At 45.8% G+C, this 14,806-nt stretch overlaps 1 protein-coding gene across 1 annotated transcript in view; it reads right to left on the bottom strand.

The window, feature by feature from the left end:
- Nucleotides 1-1,248: 1,248 nt before the first annotated feature.
- LOC129855910 (FRAS1-related extracellular matrix protein 2-like) overlaps nt 1,249-14,806 on the bottom strand; it is a 48,652-nt gene continuing 35,094 nt past the window's right edge. Inside the window, exons 8-24 of the mRNA XM_055924021.1 lie at nt 13,126-13,335; nt 11,751-11,948; nt 11,109-11,273; nt 10,727-10,909; nt 9,261-9,391; nt 8,121-8,279; nt 7,374-7,677; nt 7,069-7,200; nt 6,522-6,853; nt 5,988-6,180; nt 5,570-5,674; nt 5,082-5,209; nt 4,507-4,641; nt 4,121-4,247; nt 2,668-2,855; nt 2,048-2,194; nt 1,249-1,851 (exon numbers count right to left, since the gene is read on the bottom strand). Of these exons, the coding sequence (XP_055779996.1) occupies nt 1,249-1,851; nt 2,048-2,194; nt 2,668-2,855; nt 4,121-4,247; nt 4,507-4,641; nt 5,082-5,209; nt 5,570-5,674; nt 5,988-6,180; nt 6,522-6,853; nt 7,069-7,200; nt 7,374-7,677; nt 8,121-8,279; nt 9,261-9,391; nt 10,727-10,909; nt 11,109-11,273; nt 11,751-11,948; nt 13,126-13,335 (3,440 nt within the window). The remainder of the gene's footprint in view (nt 1,852-2,047; nt 2,195-2,667; nt 2,856-4,120; nt 4,248-4,506; nt 4,642-5,081; nt 5,210-5,569; nt 5,675-5,987; nt 6,181-6,521; nt 6,854-7,068; nt 7,201-7,373; nt 7,678-8,120; nt 8,280-9,260; nt 9,392-10,726; nt 10,910-11,108; nt 11,274-11,750; nt 11,949-13,125; nt 13,336-14,806) is intronic.

Genomic DNA, 14,806 nt, shown 5'->3' with positions numbered 1-14,806 from the left:
ACTGTCACTTGCATAAGATCAAGATGGTCACATTCTTCAGTTGATAAACAGCATCAAATGTGGGGTTTACATATTTTTCAAGTTGCACCAGGGTTTAGTAATGAATACCTTTTTTTGTTTACATTGTCCTGTGTTGACTTTGAACATCCTATACATGCAGGTATGTACAGACTTATGAGAGTTAATAATATGCACATACACGTGATTTTTTTTTAAACCGCACCTGAAACAAAAATATATAAAAACATTCTGAATGAATAGTTTACGCACTTGAATGACTAAAATGGGCAACATCACAATCCCATTGAATAGCACCATGTCTATGGGCACACCTGCTGACTACTGAGGGCTTTGTAAAGCATAGCAGTGCATCAATCAATATTAGAAAATACACACATTTACCACATTTGATACGACCGGACCGACACAACCCAGCATTCCATCCACTTGGCTCTATCTCGCACTCAAAAAACAAATATTAGATGACACGGATTGAACGACCGACAACAAAAATACCACGATAGGCTAGTTCTCTTAAAAACAGGACAGAATAGTCTCCTCAAAGCTGCTTTGCACTATCAAGGGGGACATTACCTTCTGGAGATGCCATTACTGTTTTAAGATTTAATTGGGATGTTCAGCTATGGCAGTTAGCATAGTTGGAAGGGGTATTCTCCACAACATCAGCCCTTGGGGACTCTTAATATTTGACACATGAACTAAAGCACACCTGAATGGAGTTCTGAGGGGGACTAAAACCCATGTTATACCACAGGAAAAGGGGTGAAAACACTTCATTGAGGGTTCGTGGATCCTCACATGACTTTCTCTCCAGGCTTGGCCAGCCATGCATTCATTCATACTCTGGTTATAGGCCCAACAACACACATCAACTGACATCAACTGTCCCAAGAATTGGCTGTGCTGTCTTCAGTGCTAGCCGAAGGCAGGGTTGGCCCTGTCTTAGGGCTCTATTCAATCCGTATTGCTGAAGATCAAGTGTTACAGCGTGATTGAAATTTAAAACCAGTGTTCCCGAGTTAGCGGAGACTGTATTCACGCTGCATATGTCGGCTCAATCGGAAATGACCTTTACATTTCTATCACGCTTCAGCGGTAAGGACTGGATAGAGCCATTAGACGGCAGCGCAGTGGTAGAGGGTGGAACTGTTGACAACTGTCAATGTCTTATCAGAAGGCCACGGTGACGGGATGGTGTTGGTAGGAGGGCTGTCTCTAGTCTTAAACCTAGACCTCAGAGCTGTCCAAGCTGCTGCGTCCAGTACCCATCATGCCCTTTCTGCTGTTGCCACTCCCTCCGCTGTAGGCCGAGCACGACGAGGTGGAGTAGGGAGGGAACTGGCTCTTCTTCTGGTTCTTCCTCTTGCGCCGCACCAGCAGAATAACCACCATGGCAACCAGGCAGGTGAGAAGGATCAACCCCGCCAGGCCTACCAGCGTGGGCAGGGTGGAGGTGTCCACAGGCTCCCTGCCGGAGCTCTCCAGGAGGGGGCGCTCCAGGAAGGGTGAGTCGCGGTCCGACCCAGCCCGGTCACGTCCCCCCCATGGCTGGCGCTGGCTCACCACCAGGCGGTCCGTGCGGTCCAGAGCGATGTGCTGGATGTTGGTTCCCCGGTTGTTGTCGGTGCCGATGTCCTGGGCCAGGTCCGGAGCGGGGGCGGCACGGCGGTAGCGACCCAGGGAGGAGGTGTGGAGGTCGGGCTGAGGGTCGGCCACGGAGGACAGGCTGTGGTGGTACTCCAGGCTGCGCTTGCCGATGCCACGGTTGGCGTTGTCTCGGGAGCGGACGGTGTAGATGGTGTGGATGAACCACTCCCGACCTGCAGCCACCTGGAACATCCAGACACAGTGGAGCTTGAGGTTAGTGATGAAGACTTTGGCCTATACCTTTCAGTGTGTGATTTCAAACAAAATTCTTGTGTTTTTTTGTACAATACAGAGACTATTTTCCCATTAGTATCCAGTTTACAGACCATATTATGTACGATTAGAGTCAAAGAGTGCATGCGTGCGCGTGTCAGCTGACCTGGAAGAGTGGCGAGGAGGACAGGGCGAATCCATCTGAACCAGGCTGTCTGACCAGAGGCAGGCCTCCAGGAGTGTCCAGGGCCAGAGTGGCATCAAACAGCACATCTCCAAACGCTGTGGCCTGGGTCTCTGGCTGAGCCTTGTCCTGAGGAGCAAAACACACACACAGGTTAGACCACTGAAATAATTAGAGATAGAACCTAACTTAGAAATTTTGTATAGGATGTCTATGGATTAGAGGTAGGTAGCTTAGCGGTTAAGAGCATTGGGCCAGTAATCAAAAGGTAACTGGTTCGAATACCGTGGCCGACTAGGTGAAAAATCTGTCGACGTGCCCTTGAGCAAGGCACTTAACCATAATAGCTCCTGTAAGTCGCTCTGGATAAGATCGTCTGCTAAATGACTAAAACGTAAAATGTATTTCAACAGTCTAACAGCAGCATGGCTCACATGTACTGAGATATCAAGAACACAAATGGTTGTAGATGGTTGAAGCAATTACTTAATTAATAAATATAGCAAAACTGACCAAACTGCATTCAAAGTGACCATAACAAAACTCCAGAGGAATCTCTCCCTGAGTGGAGGCATCATGTGTTAAGGGATTGCCGTACGCACCAGGATCTTGAATCTGTAGAGCAGTGAAGGTGCGTCGGCCAGGCAGCCATACTCCTTGTTGGTGGGGTTGTACTTGGGGACGTAACCGTCAGCTCCTGTACACAGGAACACCTTCTCTATACTGCAGGAGAAGGAGTCACCCAGGTTCTGGACTGGGTCCACCATCACACGGCCGTAGATAGAGGAGCCTGGAGAGGGGGATGGAGGGAGAGATTGGAGGAGGGTGGTGTCCATTGCTCTGTGACAGTTCAACAAGCACTGAAAGCTTCATTAAATGGTTATTAGACTGTTAAATATGATCTTTACATTCAAACTCAGAAAGCAGTTAGATAAAAAGCTGTGTGAGCTCTATAAGATAAAACAGCTAATATACACTGAGTGGACAAAACTTTAGGAACACCTTTCTAATATTGAGTTGCACCCACTTTTGCCCTCAGACCAGCCTCAATTCATCAGGGCATGGACTCTACAAGGTGTCCAAAGCGTTCCACAGGGATGCTGGCCCATGTTGACTCCAGTGCTTCCCACAGCTGTGTCAAGTTGGCTGGATGTCCTTTTGGTGGTGGACCATTCTTGATACACAAACTATTGAGTGTGAAAAATCCCAGCAGTGTTGCAGTTGTTGACACTCAAACTGGTGCGCCTGGCACCTACTGCCATACCCCGTTCAAAGGTACTTCAATATTTTGCCTTGCCCATTCACCCTCTGAATGGCACACATACACAATCCATGTCTCAATTATCTCAATGCTTAACAATCCTTCTTAAACCTGTCTCCTCTTCTTCATCTACACTGATTGAAGTGGATTTAACAAGTGACATCAATAAGGGATCATAGCTTTCACCTGGATTCACCTGTGCAGTCTATGTCATGGAAAGAGCATGTATGTTGACTAGTGGTGTATCTATCTATATGTTGACTAGTGGTGTATCTATCTATATGTTGACTAGTGGTGTATCTATCTATATGTTGACTAGTGTTGTATCTATCTATATGTTGACTAGTGTTGTATCTATCTATATGTTGACTAGTGGTGTATCTATCTATATGTTGACTAGTGATGTATATATCTATATGTTGACTAGTGTTGTATCTATCTATATGTTGACTAGTGGTGTATCTATCTATATGTTGACTAGTGATGTATATATCTATATGTTGACTAGTGTTGTATCTATCTATATGTTGACTAGTGGTGTATCTATCTATATGTTGACTAGTGGTGTATCTATCTATATGTTGACTATTGGTGTATCTATCTATATGTTGACTAGTGATGTATATATCTATATGTTGACTAGTGGTGTATCTATCTATATGTTGACTAGTGGTGTATCTATCTATATGTTGACTAGTGGTGTATCTATCTATATGTTGACTAGTGGTGTATCTATCTATATGTTGACTAGTGGTTCCTAGAGTGTCCACTAGGGGTCAGTAGTAGTCCAGTACCCTCTGAGAAGGCTGTGTCGGTGCTCTCTCCGAAGCCCATGGATCCGTCCGACAGCCACAGCTCCCTCTTGGACAGCAGGAACATCTGTGTGTTCAGACTGAACTCAGCCGCCACCGGGTCACTCACCTGGGGTGGTCAGAGAGCAAAGGTCAAACACAGGCACCAAGAGAGTTGATAAGATTTAAAAGTTTGGTCCAATGCATTTAATCAGCAAGTATCTGCTACTATTGTTTTTAGCCTCATACAACACCAAGACAAATCAGCATTGGTGAATGACAAAGTTTCCTCTTGATTCTAGCGTCTTGGGTATGCTAGTCTGCCAGAGACTGTGGGTATGCTAGTCTGCCAGAGACTGTGGGTATGCAGTGGTGGTGGTGGTGCTGACCTGCTGGAAGCGGATGTCCATGTGGAAGGTGAGGGGTTCTCGTGGGTGACACACAGGGGGAATGCTGAACTCCCCATTGGGAGAGGCACTGCAGGGGATCATCTTCACTGTGTACGTGCCAGAGTAGTCCCGCACCTACAGACAACAACATTACAACATCATTAAAACAACTTTAAAACACACCAACCATTTATGGTAGTTACTGCTGGTCTGGTATCCATACTGTATGTGCTGCTAAAGCTAACGCTAGTCTTCTGTCATTACCATCTACCAGTTGGCTTCAGCACAAACACTAAGAATACAAAGTTAAAGGTAGACTCAGCGATATGACGTAGGTACACAAAGTAAACAGCATAGTGGGTCCATTTCCTCAACAACTAAGAGCGCTCAGCTGTTTTGGTCCTGCACCTGCCACGCTCTAACAGCGTGAAGCGAACCCGTTCACATACGCAGATACTGTGTGTGACAGTGAAGTCTTGCATCTCGCTCATCGCAATATCTACGGTGCTGCTCGTGGCCACGTCATATCGCTGAGTCTACCTTTAAGACATACAATGACCAAGATGGCAGCTCACAGCGAAGTCAGAGACGAAGCTCCACTGCTGCATGGGCTGGTTGTAGGTGGGCTCAGTCCTGACAAGGGCGAGGGTGAAGGTCAGGCCAGAGAGGTCAGCACACATTACCATGGACGACAGAGTGGTTCCTGGAAACACACAGTCAAACCTCTCTTTAGTCTCACACATACACTTCTGTTGAGCGTTTCTTTGCTTTATGTGTCTGACAAGGGCATACATGAACACAACATCTTAAGACCGGTGTTGTACTGTAGACTGTATGTCTACGATAAAAATTAACGCACCTTGTTGTAAGGTATACACATTTTACGTTGTTGATGGTAGTATTCTTACTGAAAAGGGTAATGTCATGTTGACATTTGGCAGAACAACCCCGTAGACGGTTCCATTCTAATAGCGGTACCGGATCTGGGTCACAGTGCAACCCAATAGGAGAGAAAGCTATACAATCACCCTATCGGATGTGTGTGTGTGTGCGTGCGTAATACCTGGGTGTGACATGACAAACTGTCCCCTGAAGCGGGCCTCAGTCTTGAAGTTGACCACCAGACGTCCCTCCTCGTTGATCCTCATGCTGGTGGGGTACATGGATCCTATAGGGACACAGTTACATCAAACCAGGGTTATTGTCCACCTCTATCATTCACTGGTGAAATAATGCATGAGACATTATTTACATTTTAGTAATTTAGCAGACACTCTTATCCAGAGTGACTTACAGGAGCAATTAGGGGTAAGAGCCTTGCTCAACTGCACATCGACAGATTTTCACCTCGTCAGCTCGGAGATTCTAATCAAATGTGCCGGCAGACTATTAATTATACAGGTATTAACTGAGTAATACTGCAATTCATCCACCTCACTGTAGCACTTAAAATAGCCAACAGTGGGTCGAATTGGCTGTACCTTGTAGTTCAGCCTCCGGCGGGCTGCCGATTCCATCCTGCCACAAGATGGCAGTGTCGTACACAAAGGTGAGCTTGAGCTCTGACTGCAGGTCAAAGTGCTGCCATCCTCCCACGGCCACAGGGGAGTGGAAGACGTAGGACACATAGAGAGGCACGCGCAGAGTCACGTAGGACTGGACCAGGTTCAGCACCTAGAGGAAGAGCAACACAAAGATACCTAGTCAGGGTCACCTTCAACTGTACCTGGATCAGCATATACCACAGTACAAAACAGAAGGATAGGAACACTTCAGAGCATTAAAGCATGAAAGGTAACATAGAGGGTATTTAACACCGAGGGAATTTAACACAGAGGGAATTTAACACAGAGGGAATTTCAAAATGTCTACTTTCAACTTGACAGATTACTGAAAAACAACGACAGCAGACTGAGTAATCGAGAGTTGCACACAGAGAACCGCCAGCGTGTCAGTTTGTGTGTGTGTGTGTTTGCATCAGTGCATATGTGTGTATGTCTCTCTCTCTCCAGTACCTGTCCATCCGTCCCGATGGAACCTCCACAGGTGGTGAGCAGCTCGGACATGTCGTAGTAACTATTGAACTCCCACAGACAAGCCTCCAGATTCAGGTTCCTGTAGAATCTCAGGCTGTTGGTGGAGCGCATGTCGGCGCTGTACTGGTAGGGCGACGTCTCGCCGATGATCTCAGGGTTCTTGGTGGCGTCGGTGATGAAGCCGTGGCCCGTCTGGATCTCGTTGAAGTCCAGTAGGTTGGAGCAGCGGTGGTTGCCCACGCGCGTGCCGTCCGGAGACAGAGTCAGCTCAAAGTTGGACAGGGGCCGCGTAGAGATGACCGGTAACATGCCTGAGGAGAAGAGAGGTGAGAGAGAGATGGTTTCAATAGATCATCAATCAATTGCAACATTTAGAAATCTTTTAATGACCTGCTAACTTTTTACCCTTGACAACTGATCTTGAATCAGTTCTTTCTACCTCAGTCCTATTGTCATCGATCGTTAGCTAAACAATCAAGCCGACTCTAGATCAGTAAGAAAGGACATGACAGAGCCTGTTACTCACCGTCCATGTGCGGCATGTTGACAGTGAGTTTGATGAGGTTGGGGAAGTCAGGGTCGTCAGGGCCGGTGTAGCGGATCTTAGCAGAGAAGGGCTCAGCTCCCACCGTGCCAGAGATACGTGGTTGACACAGACCTACACAGACACACGGGACATATTATTGTCGGATAGACAATCATCCTTGAACTCTCCATCACAAGGCCTACGTAACTCTGTCCTAATAAGGACATATAACAGATGTCATCAACAGTCATGAAGGTTGATGTCACTGAACTCTGAAGTCCCCACCCCCCCCAGTCTCCACTCACCCTCCTCCTTGCTGACCACCATGATGGGGCTGGACAGCTCCAGACCAGCATCCCCGTTCGTATTGAACGCCCGGGCAGCACACTGGACTCTCGACCCAGCCTGGAAGTAGATGGAGTCCAGGGTGATGGACTTAGTGTTGGTGAAGAAGGTGTTGGTGTCCACCTCTCTCAGGGGCGAGGTGACCCCGTCCGACCCGCTGGGGGCGCTGACCAGCCAGCGGTACTGGGTCAGGGTGTCGTTGATCCTCTCTGCCGTGCAGATGGAGCCCGTCTTGTCAAAGTCGTGGTATTTGGGGTTGCAGGCCTGCATGTGAGGGAGGGGCCACAGACATATGTGATTATGGCATGTAATAGGACTATACACAATAGTCTTGTAAACCGCGCTCAACACATGAAGTGAAGTTTACGAGGCTATATGCAATGGTATATCGCTAATATGTATTTGAGAATACGTGTACATTTGTTATGCCGGTGAAAGGGTCTCATGTTTAGGATTTAGTCAGAACTGGAGAAAGCATTTCAATGGAAAATGGATTGATTTACCACTTAAACAACAGGTTTTGAAACTATGAAACACAAAGACCTTCAGTTTGAAGCCTCGGCTTTTTGGACTGGATGAAAGTATTCCGACCTTGTCGCCAGCTTAGCTTCACATGGTTAAACACCTGGATATAAGGTGTGTGTGTTTGTGTATCTAGGTGGTTGCATTCTGCGTGTGTGTGTCTGGGCCCAGTGGCCACCACTCACCGTCACACAGACGATGGGGTAGCCAGTAGAGGGGTGAGGGTTGTCCCTGGCGCGGGCCGTGTCATCGTACATTAGCAGGGACACCACAGTAGGCACAGCCGGAAAGGTGACGTCTGCCACGCTGTCCATCTCCTCGATGTACACAATTGCCTTACTCATCTGATGAACGCGAGAGAGAGATTCAAAACACCATTCCACGGGTATTGTACACTTTGTGTTCTACATTGTATACTTGGACGTTTGAGAAGGTGGAGTCCTCCTTAGAACAGAATATTTATAATACCAAAGGAGAAAAGTGGGTTAAAGTGAGCATACACCTCTAGCATTATTTGTGTCAGGTTAGTGGTATGGTACAGTACATGTCTGGGATGTCACATAGCTGTGTTTGTAGGTCACACTGCTCTGTGGGTTGACTTGAGGGACATTCTCATAGCATGGACTCAACCAGGAAGTCTTTTTATAATAGCTGGTGATTTGGGTGCCGGGGCTGCTGACAGTGGCAGCTGCTGCCTGGCTATTTGTGTGTTCAAGTGTGTGTGCATGCCCTGAGACCTGCTGAGGGTATTTATATGGTGTGTGTGTGTGTGTGTGTGTGTCTCGGTGGGTGATCTAGGTGGGTGTCAGCAGCATACCACCCTGCATCTCACTGCTGGCTTGCCTCTGAATCTAAGCAGGGTTGGTCCTGGATGGGAGACCAGATGCTGCTGGAAGGGGTGTTGGAGGGCCAGTAAGAAGCACTCTTTCCTTTGGTCCCCCCGAAAATATCCCAATGCCCCAGGGCAGTGATTGGGGACATTGCCCTGTGTAGGGTGCCGTCTTTCGGATGGAATGTTAAACGGGTGTCCTGACTCTCTGAGGTCATTAAAGATCCCATGGCACTTATTGTAAGAGTAGGGGTGTTAACCCTGGTGTCCTGGCTAAATTCCCAATCTGGCCTTCATGGCCACCTAATCATCCCCTGCTTCCAATTGGCTCATTCATCCCCCCGTAACTATTCCCCAGGTCGTTGCTGTAAATGAGAACGTGTTCTCAGTCAACTGACCTGGTAAAATAAGGGTTAAATAAATACATAAAGTGTGTGAGGGAGAGAGACAGAGAGACAGAGAGAGAGAGAGAGAGATCCCATGCTCTCAGTCTTACCTGCATCTCTGCGACCATGTACTCATCAGGTTTCATGTGGACGACGAAGGCTTCTCTCATCTCTCTCTGGCCGTCATACAGGATCTGCACGTCCACAAAGTGTTCTGTCTCGCCCTCCTTGAACTCCACATCTTGAGAGACACACACAAGGTTAAACAAGAGCTTAATAAGGATCTCTATTAAAAATGTATCAGGTCATTTTTGGTGTGAATGGGTTATACACGACAGTGCCCAACACAGTATGACAACGATGGCTGTATAGGGGCAATTCTACGGTAACAGAAAACAGAATAATGCTGAGTATTGAATGTCTGTCAAACATGAAACATATCATTGCAAAGTTAAACAAACCATACAACTCTCTGACAAGGACTACTTTTAACAATTTACACTGAAAATTTTACAAAAAAACGAATTTACTTGAAGAACAGTGCAGATGCAAAGTTTGGTAACAGAATGACGGTATGTGCTGTTTCTTCAAGTAAATGTGTTTTTGTAAAATGTTCAGTGGACATTGTTAAAAGTCGTCCTTGTGCATAGAGTCGTATGGATTATTTATCTTTGCAATCATTGTTTTTTCTTTGACATCCATTTTAAAGCTTCAGATCTGAGTCTCAACATCATTCTGTTACTGTGGTAATGCCCCTATCCTTCTCTCATATGGTTCTGTTCTAACGCCCATACTAACATCCCACTTAGAATGAAGCAATGTTTTGAACAATCTAAGTGGGATGCTAGAGTGGATATTGGAACATAGACTACAGTTCCTGTATGTGTACTCACCCTCCGACAGGAGGTTGTAGTCCTCTCCAGACGTTAGGGTTAGTTATGTCTGTGTTACATGATTAAACGATATGATAACTTAATGCTAGGACTCACCCTCCGACAGGAGGTTGTAGTCCTCTCCAGACGTTAGGGTTAGTTATGTCTGTGTTACATGATTAAACTATATGATAACTTAATGCTAACTTAATGCTAGGACTCACCCTCCGACAGGAGGTTGTAGTCCTCTCCAGACGTTAGGGTTAGTTATGTCTGGGTTACATGATTAAACTATATGATAACTTAATGCTAGGACTCACCCTCCGACAGGAGGTTATAGTCCTCTCCAGACGTTAGGGTTAGTTATGTCTGGGTTACATGATTAAACGATATGATAACTTAATGCTAGGACTCACCCTCCGACAGGAGGTTGTAGTCCTCTCCAGACGTTAGGGTTAGTTATGTCTGTGTTACATGATTAAACTATATGATAACTTAATGCTAGGACTCACCCTCCGACAGGAGGTTGTAGTCCTCTCCAGACGTTAGGGTTAGTTATGTCTGTGTTACATGATTAAACGATATGATAACTTAATGCTAGGACTCACCCTCCGACAGGAGGTTGTAGTCCTCTCCAGATGTTAGGGTTAGTTATGTCTGGGTTACATGATTAAACTATATGATAACTTAATGCTAGGACTCACCCTCTGACAGCGGGTTGTAGTCCTCTCCAGAGGTGGCTGACCCGTCCTTGGTGTGGACCCGGACCAGGGAGACCTTGGAGGTGTCTCCTAGCCTCAGGATAGGGATCTTCACCACGGCTGTCTCCCCTTGGATCTGGGGCTCCCGTACACTGTATTTTATCTCACTGAAACGGATGATGGGCTCTGAGGAGAGAGAATCAGGTTAGACTCCAGATACAAAACAGAACATACTACTAACTCTAACTCTCTAGAGACTGAATAAAATAATGAATAAAACAGAGTGTTTGGCATTTTATTTGTAATACTTTATTAGATAGATCTATACAGCGTAGCCCAATGTTAGGTGTGGTAGATATCTCCATGTTCCTTGGGTAATGCTTACTGTCTTTCTCGTCCGTAATGGTGACCACCGCTTCTTTCTGTTCCCCTATGGAGGCTCCGAAGAGTGACTTGCTCTTGGGCGTTCCCAGCACCAGACGGAACTCTTCATCCTCCTCATACAGGTTATCATCCACCAGGTTCACCACACACTCCTTCTCACTCTCCCCTATAGGAGAGACAGACAGGGGGAACACAGCGTTAACACATAGAAATATGAGGATATGGGGGGTTGGCATATAAAAAGACATTGGGAGAGAGAAGGGGTAGAGCTAGGGAAGGAGAGAGAGAGAGAGAGAATGGGGAGTGAGAGGAAGGGAGGAAGGGAGAGAGAGAGAGAGAGAGAGAGAGAGAGAGAGAGAGAGGGAGAGTAAGAGAAATGGGAGAGGGAGAGAGAGAGAGAAAGGAGAGAGAGAGAGAGAGAGAGAGTAAGAGAAGGGGGAGAGAGAGAGAGAGAGGAGAAAGGGGAGTGAGAGGGAGGGAGGAAGGGAGAGAGAGAGTAAGAGAAGGGAGAGAGAGAGGTGAAGAGGGAGGAAGAGAGAGGGAGAGAGAGAGAGGAGAAGAGGGAGGAAGAGAGAGAGAGAGGAGAAGAGGGAGGGAGGGAGAGAGAGAAACAGAGAGAGAGAGAGAGAGAGACTGGGGTTACCTGGGAAGAAGGTGATGAGTGACCCGTCCGTGTTGGGCCTCTCATCATAATCCATCATGACCTGGGCAGAGCCCTGGCGGGTGTAGCAGCGCACCGTTGACCTGTGACTGATGTCTCCACTTCGATACACTACGGCCTTCATCTCCCCGTCCGCCTCATCCACCTTATAGGCAGCATCCTTGAACTGAACCTTGGGCACTGGAATAATAAGTAGATTTGAATAAGGCTCTGAAGAGAACAGAATACTACTTATCATTACTGTGGTTTTTTAGTAGCTCAATATTATTTTCATAGCTTCTGCATAGGGAGCATAGTTTAATTTTCTCATTGCTCACTGACTAAATGTGCCTTAGACAATCATCTCAAAGCTACTTTTATATGGATAACAAAACACAAACAATTCATACAAAGAGAAAAGCTAAAACAGTGGTTTTGTTAGCGCTAAAACAGTGGTTATGTTAATGCTAAAACAGTGATTATGCTAACGCTAAAACAGTGGTTCTGCTAACACTAAAACAGTGGTTATGTTAATGCTAAAACAGTGGTTATGTTAGCGCTAAAACAGTGGTTATGTTAATGCTAAAACAGTGATTATGCTAACACTAAAACAGTGGTTATGTTAGAGCTAAAACAGTGGTTATGTTAGAGCTAAAACAGTGGTTATGTTAGAGCTAAAACAGTGGTTATGATAACGCTAAAACAGTGGTTATGCTAACACTAAAACAGTGGTTATGCTAACACTAAAACAGTGGTTATGTTAGAGCTAAAACAGTGGTTATGTTAGAGATAAAACAGTGGTTATGCTAACACTAAAACAGTGGTTATGTTAGCGCTAAAACAGTGGTTATGCTAACACTAAAACAGTGGTTATGTTAGAGCTAAAACAGTGGTTATGTTAGAGCTAAAACAGTGGTTATGTTAGAGCTAAAACAGTGGTTATGCGAACACTAAAACAGTGGTTATGCTAACACTAAAACAGTGGTTATGTTAGCGCTAAAACAGTGGTTCTGTTAACGCTAAAACAGTGGTTATGTTAGAGCTAAAACAGTGGTTATGTTAACGCTAAAACAGTGTGTGTGTCTGTATAATTCATGGTCAGTAACAGTATCATTAATAGTGATGGTGGTCTTGCTGGGGTCTATATATCTACATGTGTGTGTATGTGTTACAGAGTGTGTATAACTCACGGTCAGTAACAGTATCATTAATAGTGATGGTGGTCTTGCTGGGGTCTATATATCTACATGTGTGTGTATGTGTTACAGAGTGTGTATAACTCACGGTCAGTAACAGTATCATTAATAGTGATGGTGGTCTTGCTGGGGTCTATATATCTACATGTGTGTGTATGTGTTACAGAGTGTGTTTAACTCACGGTCAGTAACAGTATCATTAATAGTGATGGTGGTCTTGCTGGGCTCCCCCAGCACAGCGTTCATGGGCATCCTCAGCACCAGGTCAAAGGTTTCCGGACCCTCCAGCTCTGGCTGACCCAGGTCATCCAAAATGGTCACTCTGAATGTCTGCATGGTCACCCCGGGGGCAAAGTCCAGGTTACGGCTGATGCCCACGTAGTCTAGGCCGGCTGGCAGGGGGACACGGGGAACATAGAAATAGAACATTACACATATATCTTAATGGGGAGAGAGTCAGTAAGGGCATTGGAATACTACCATGAAAGAGATGACACCGGAATGTTTGAGAAATATTAGGAACGATTGGGAATTCTGTGTAATTACACTGATAGAGAGCTTGTGAATAATGTGAAAACAGAGATTGAGGGACTCCAGGGGAATTGTAAATAGTGTGACAGATACAGTGGCTTGAGAAAGTATTCACCCCCTTGACATTTTTCCTATTTTGTTGCCTTACAACCTAGAATTAAAATAGATTTTTGGGGGGGTTTGTATCATTTGATTTACACAACATGCCTACCACTTTGAAGATACAAAATATTTTTTATTATGAAACAAACAAGAAATAAGACAAAAAAACTGAAAACTTGAGTGTGCGTAACTATTCACCCCCCAAAGTCAATACTTTGTAGAGACACCGTTTTCAGCAATTACAGCTGCAAGTCTCTTGGGGTATATCTCTATAAGCCTGGCACATCTAGCCACTGGGATTTTGCCCATTCTTCAAGGCAAATCTGCTCCAGCTCCTTCAAGTTGCATGGGTTCCGCAATCTTTAATAAGTCATACCACAGATTCTCAATTGGATTGAGGTCTGGGTTTTGACTAGGCCATTCCAAGACATTTAAATGTTTCCCCTTAAACCACTCAAGTGTTGCTTTAGCAGTATGCTTAGGGTCATTGTCCTGCTGGAAGGTGAACCTCTGTCCCAGTCTCAAATCTCTGGAAGACTGAAACAGGTTTCCCTCAAGAATTTCCCTGTATTTAGCGCCATCCATCATTCCTTCAATTCTGACCAGTTTCCCAGTTCCTGTCGATGAAAAACATCCCCACAGCATGATGCTGCCACCATCATGCTTCACTGTGGGGATGGTGTTCTCTGGGTTATGAGAGGTGTTGGGTTTGCGCCAGACATAGCGTTTTCCTTGATGGCCAAAAATTGTAATTTTATTCTCATCTGACCAGAGTACTTTCTTCCATATGTTTGGGGAGTCTCCCACATGTCTTTTGGCAAACACCAAACGTGTTTGCTTATTTACGGCCACTCTTCCGTAAATCCCAGCTCTGTGGAGTGTACGGCTTAAAGTGGACAGATACTCCAATCTCCACTGTGGAGCTTTGCAGCTTCTTCAGGGTTATCTTTGGTCTCTTTGTTGCCTCTCTGATTAATGCCCTCCTTGCCTGGTCGGGGAGTTTTGGTGGGCGGCCCTCTCTTGGCAGGTTTGTTGTGGTTCCATATTCTTTCCATTTTTGAATAAGGGATTTAATGGTGCTCCGTGGGATGTTCAAAGTTTCAGATATTTTTTTATAACCCAACCCTGATCTGCACTTCTCCACAACTTTATCCCTGACCTGTTTGGAGAGTTCCTTGGTCTTCATGGGGACGCTTGCTTGGTGGTGACGCTTGCTTGGTGGTGCTACAG

The sequence above is a fragment of the Salvelinus fontinalis genome, chromosome 5 (assembly GCF_029448725.1).
Source record: "Salvelinus fontinalis isolate EN_2023a chromosome 5, ASM2944872v1, whole genome shotgun sequence".
NCBI classification, from domain to species: domain Eukaryota; kingdom Metazoa; phylum Chordata; class Actinopteri; order Salmoniformes; family Salmonidae; genus Salvelinus; species Salvelinus fontinalis.
This window is presented reverse-complemented; position numbering and strand designations above follow the sequence as displayed.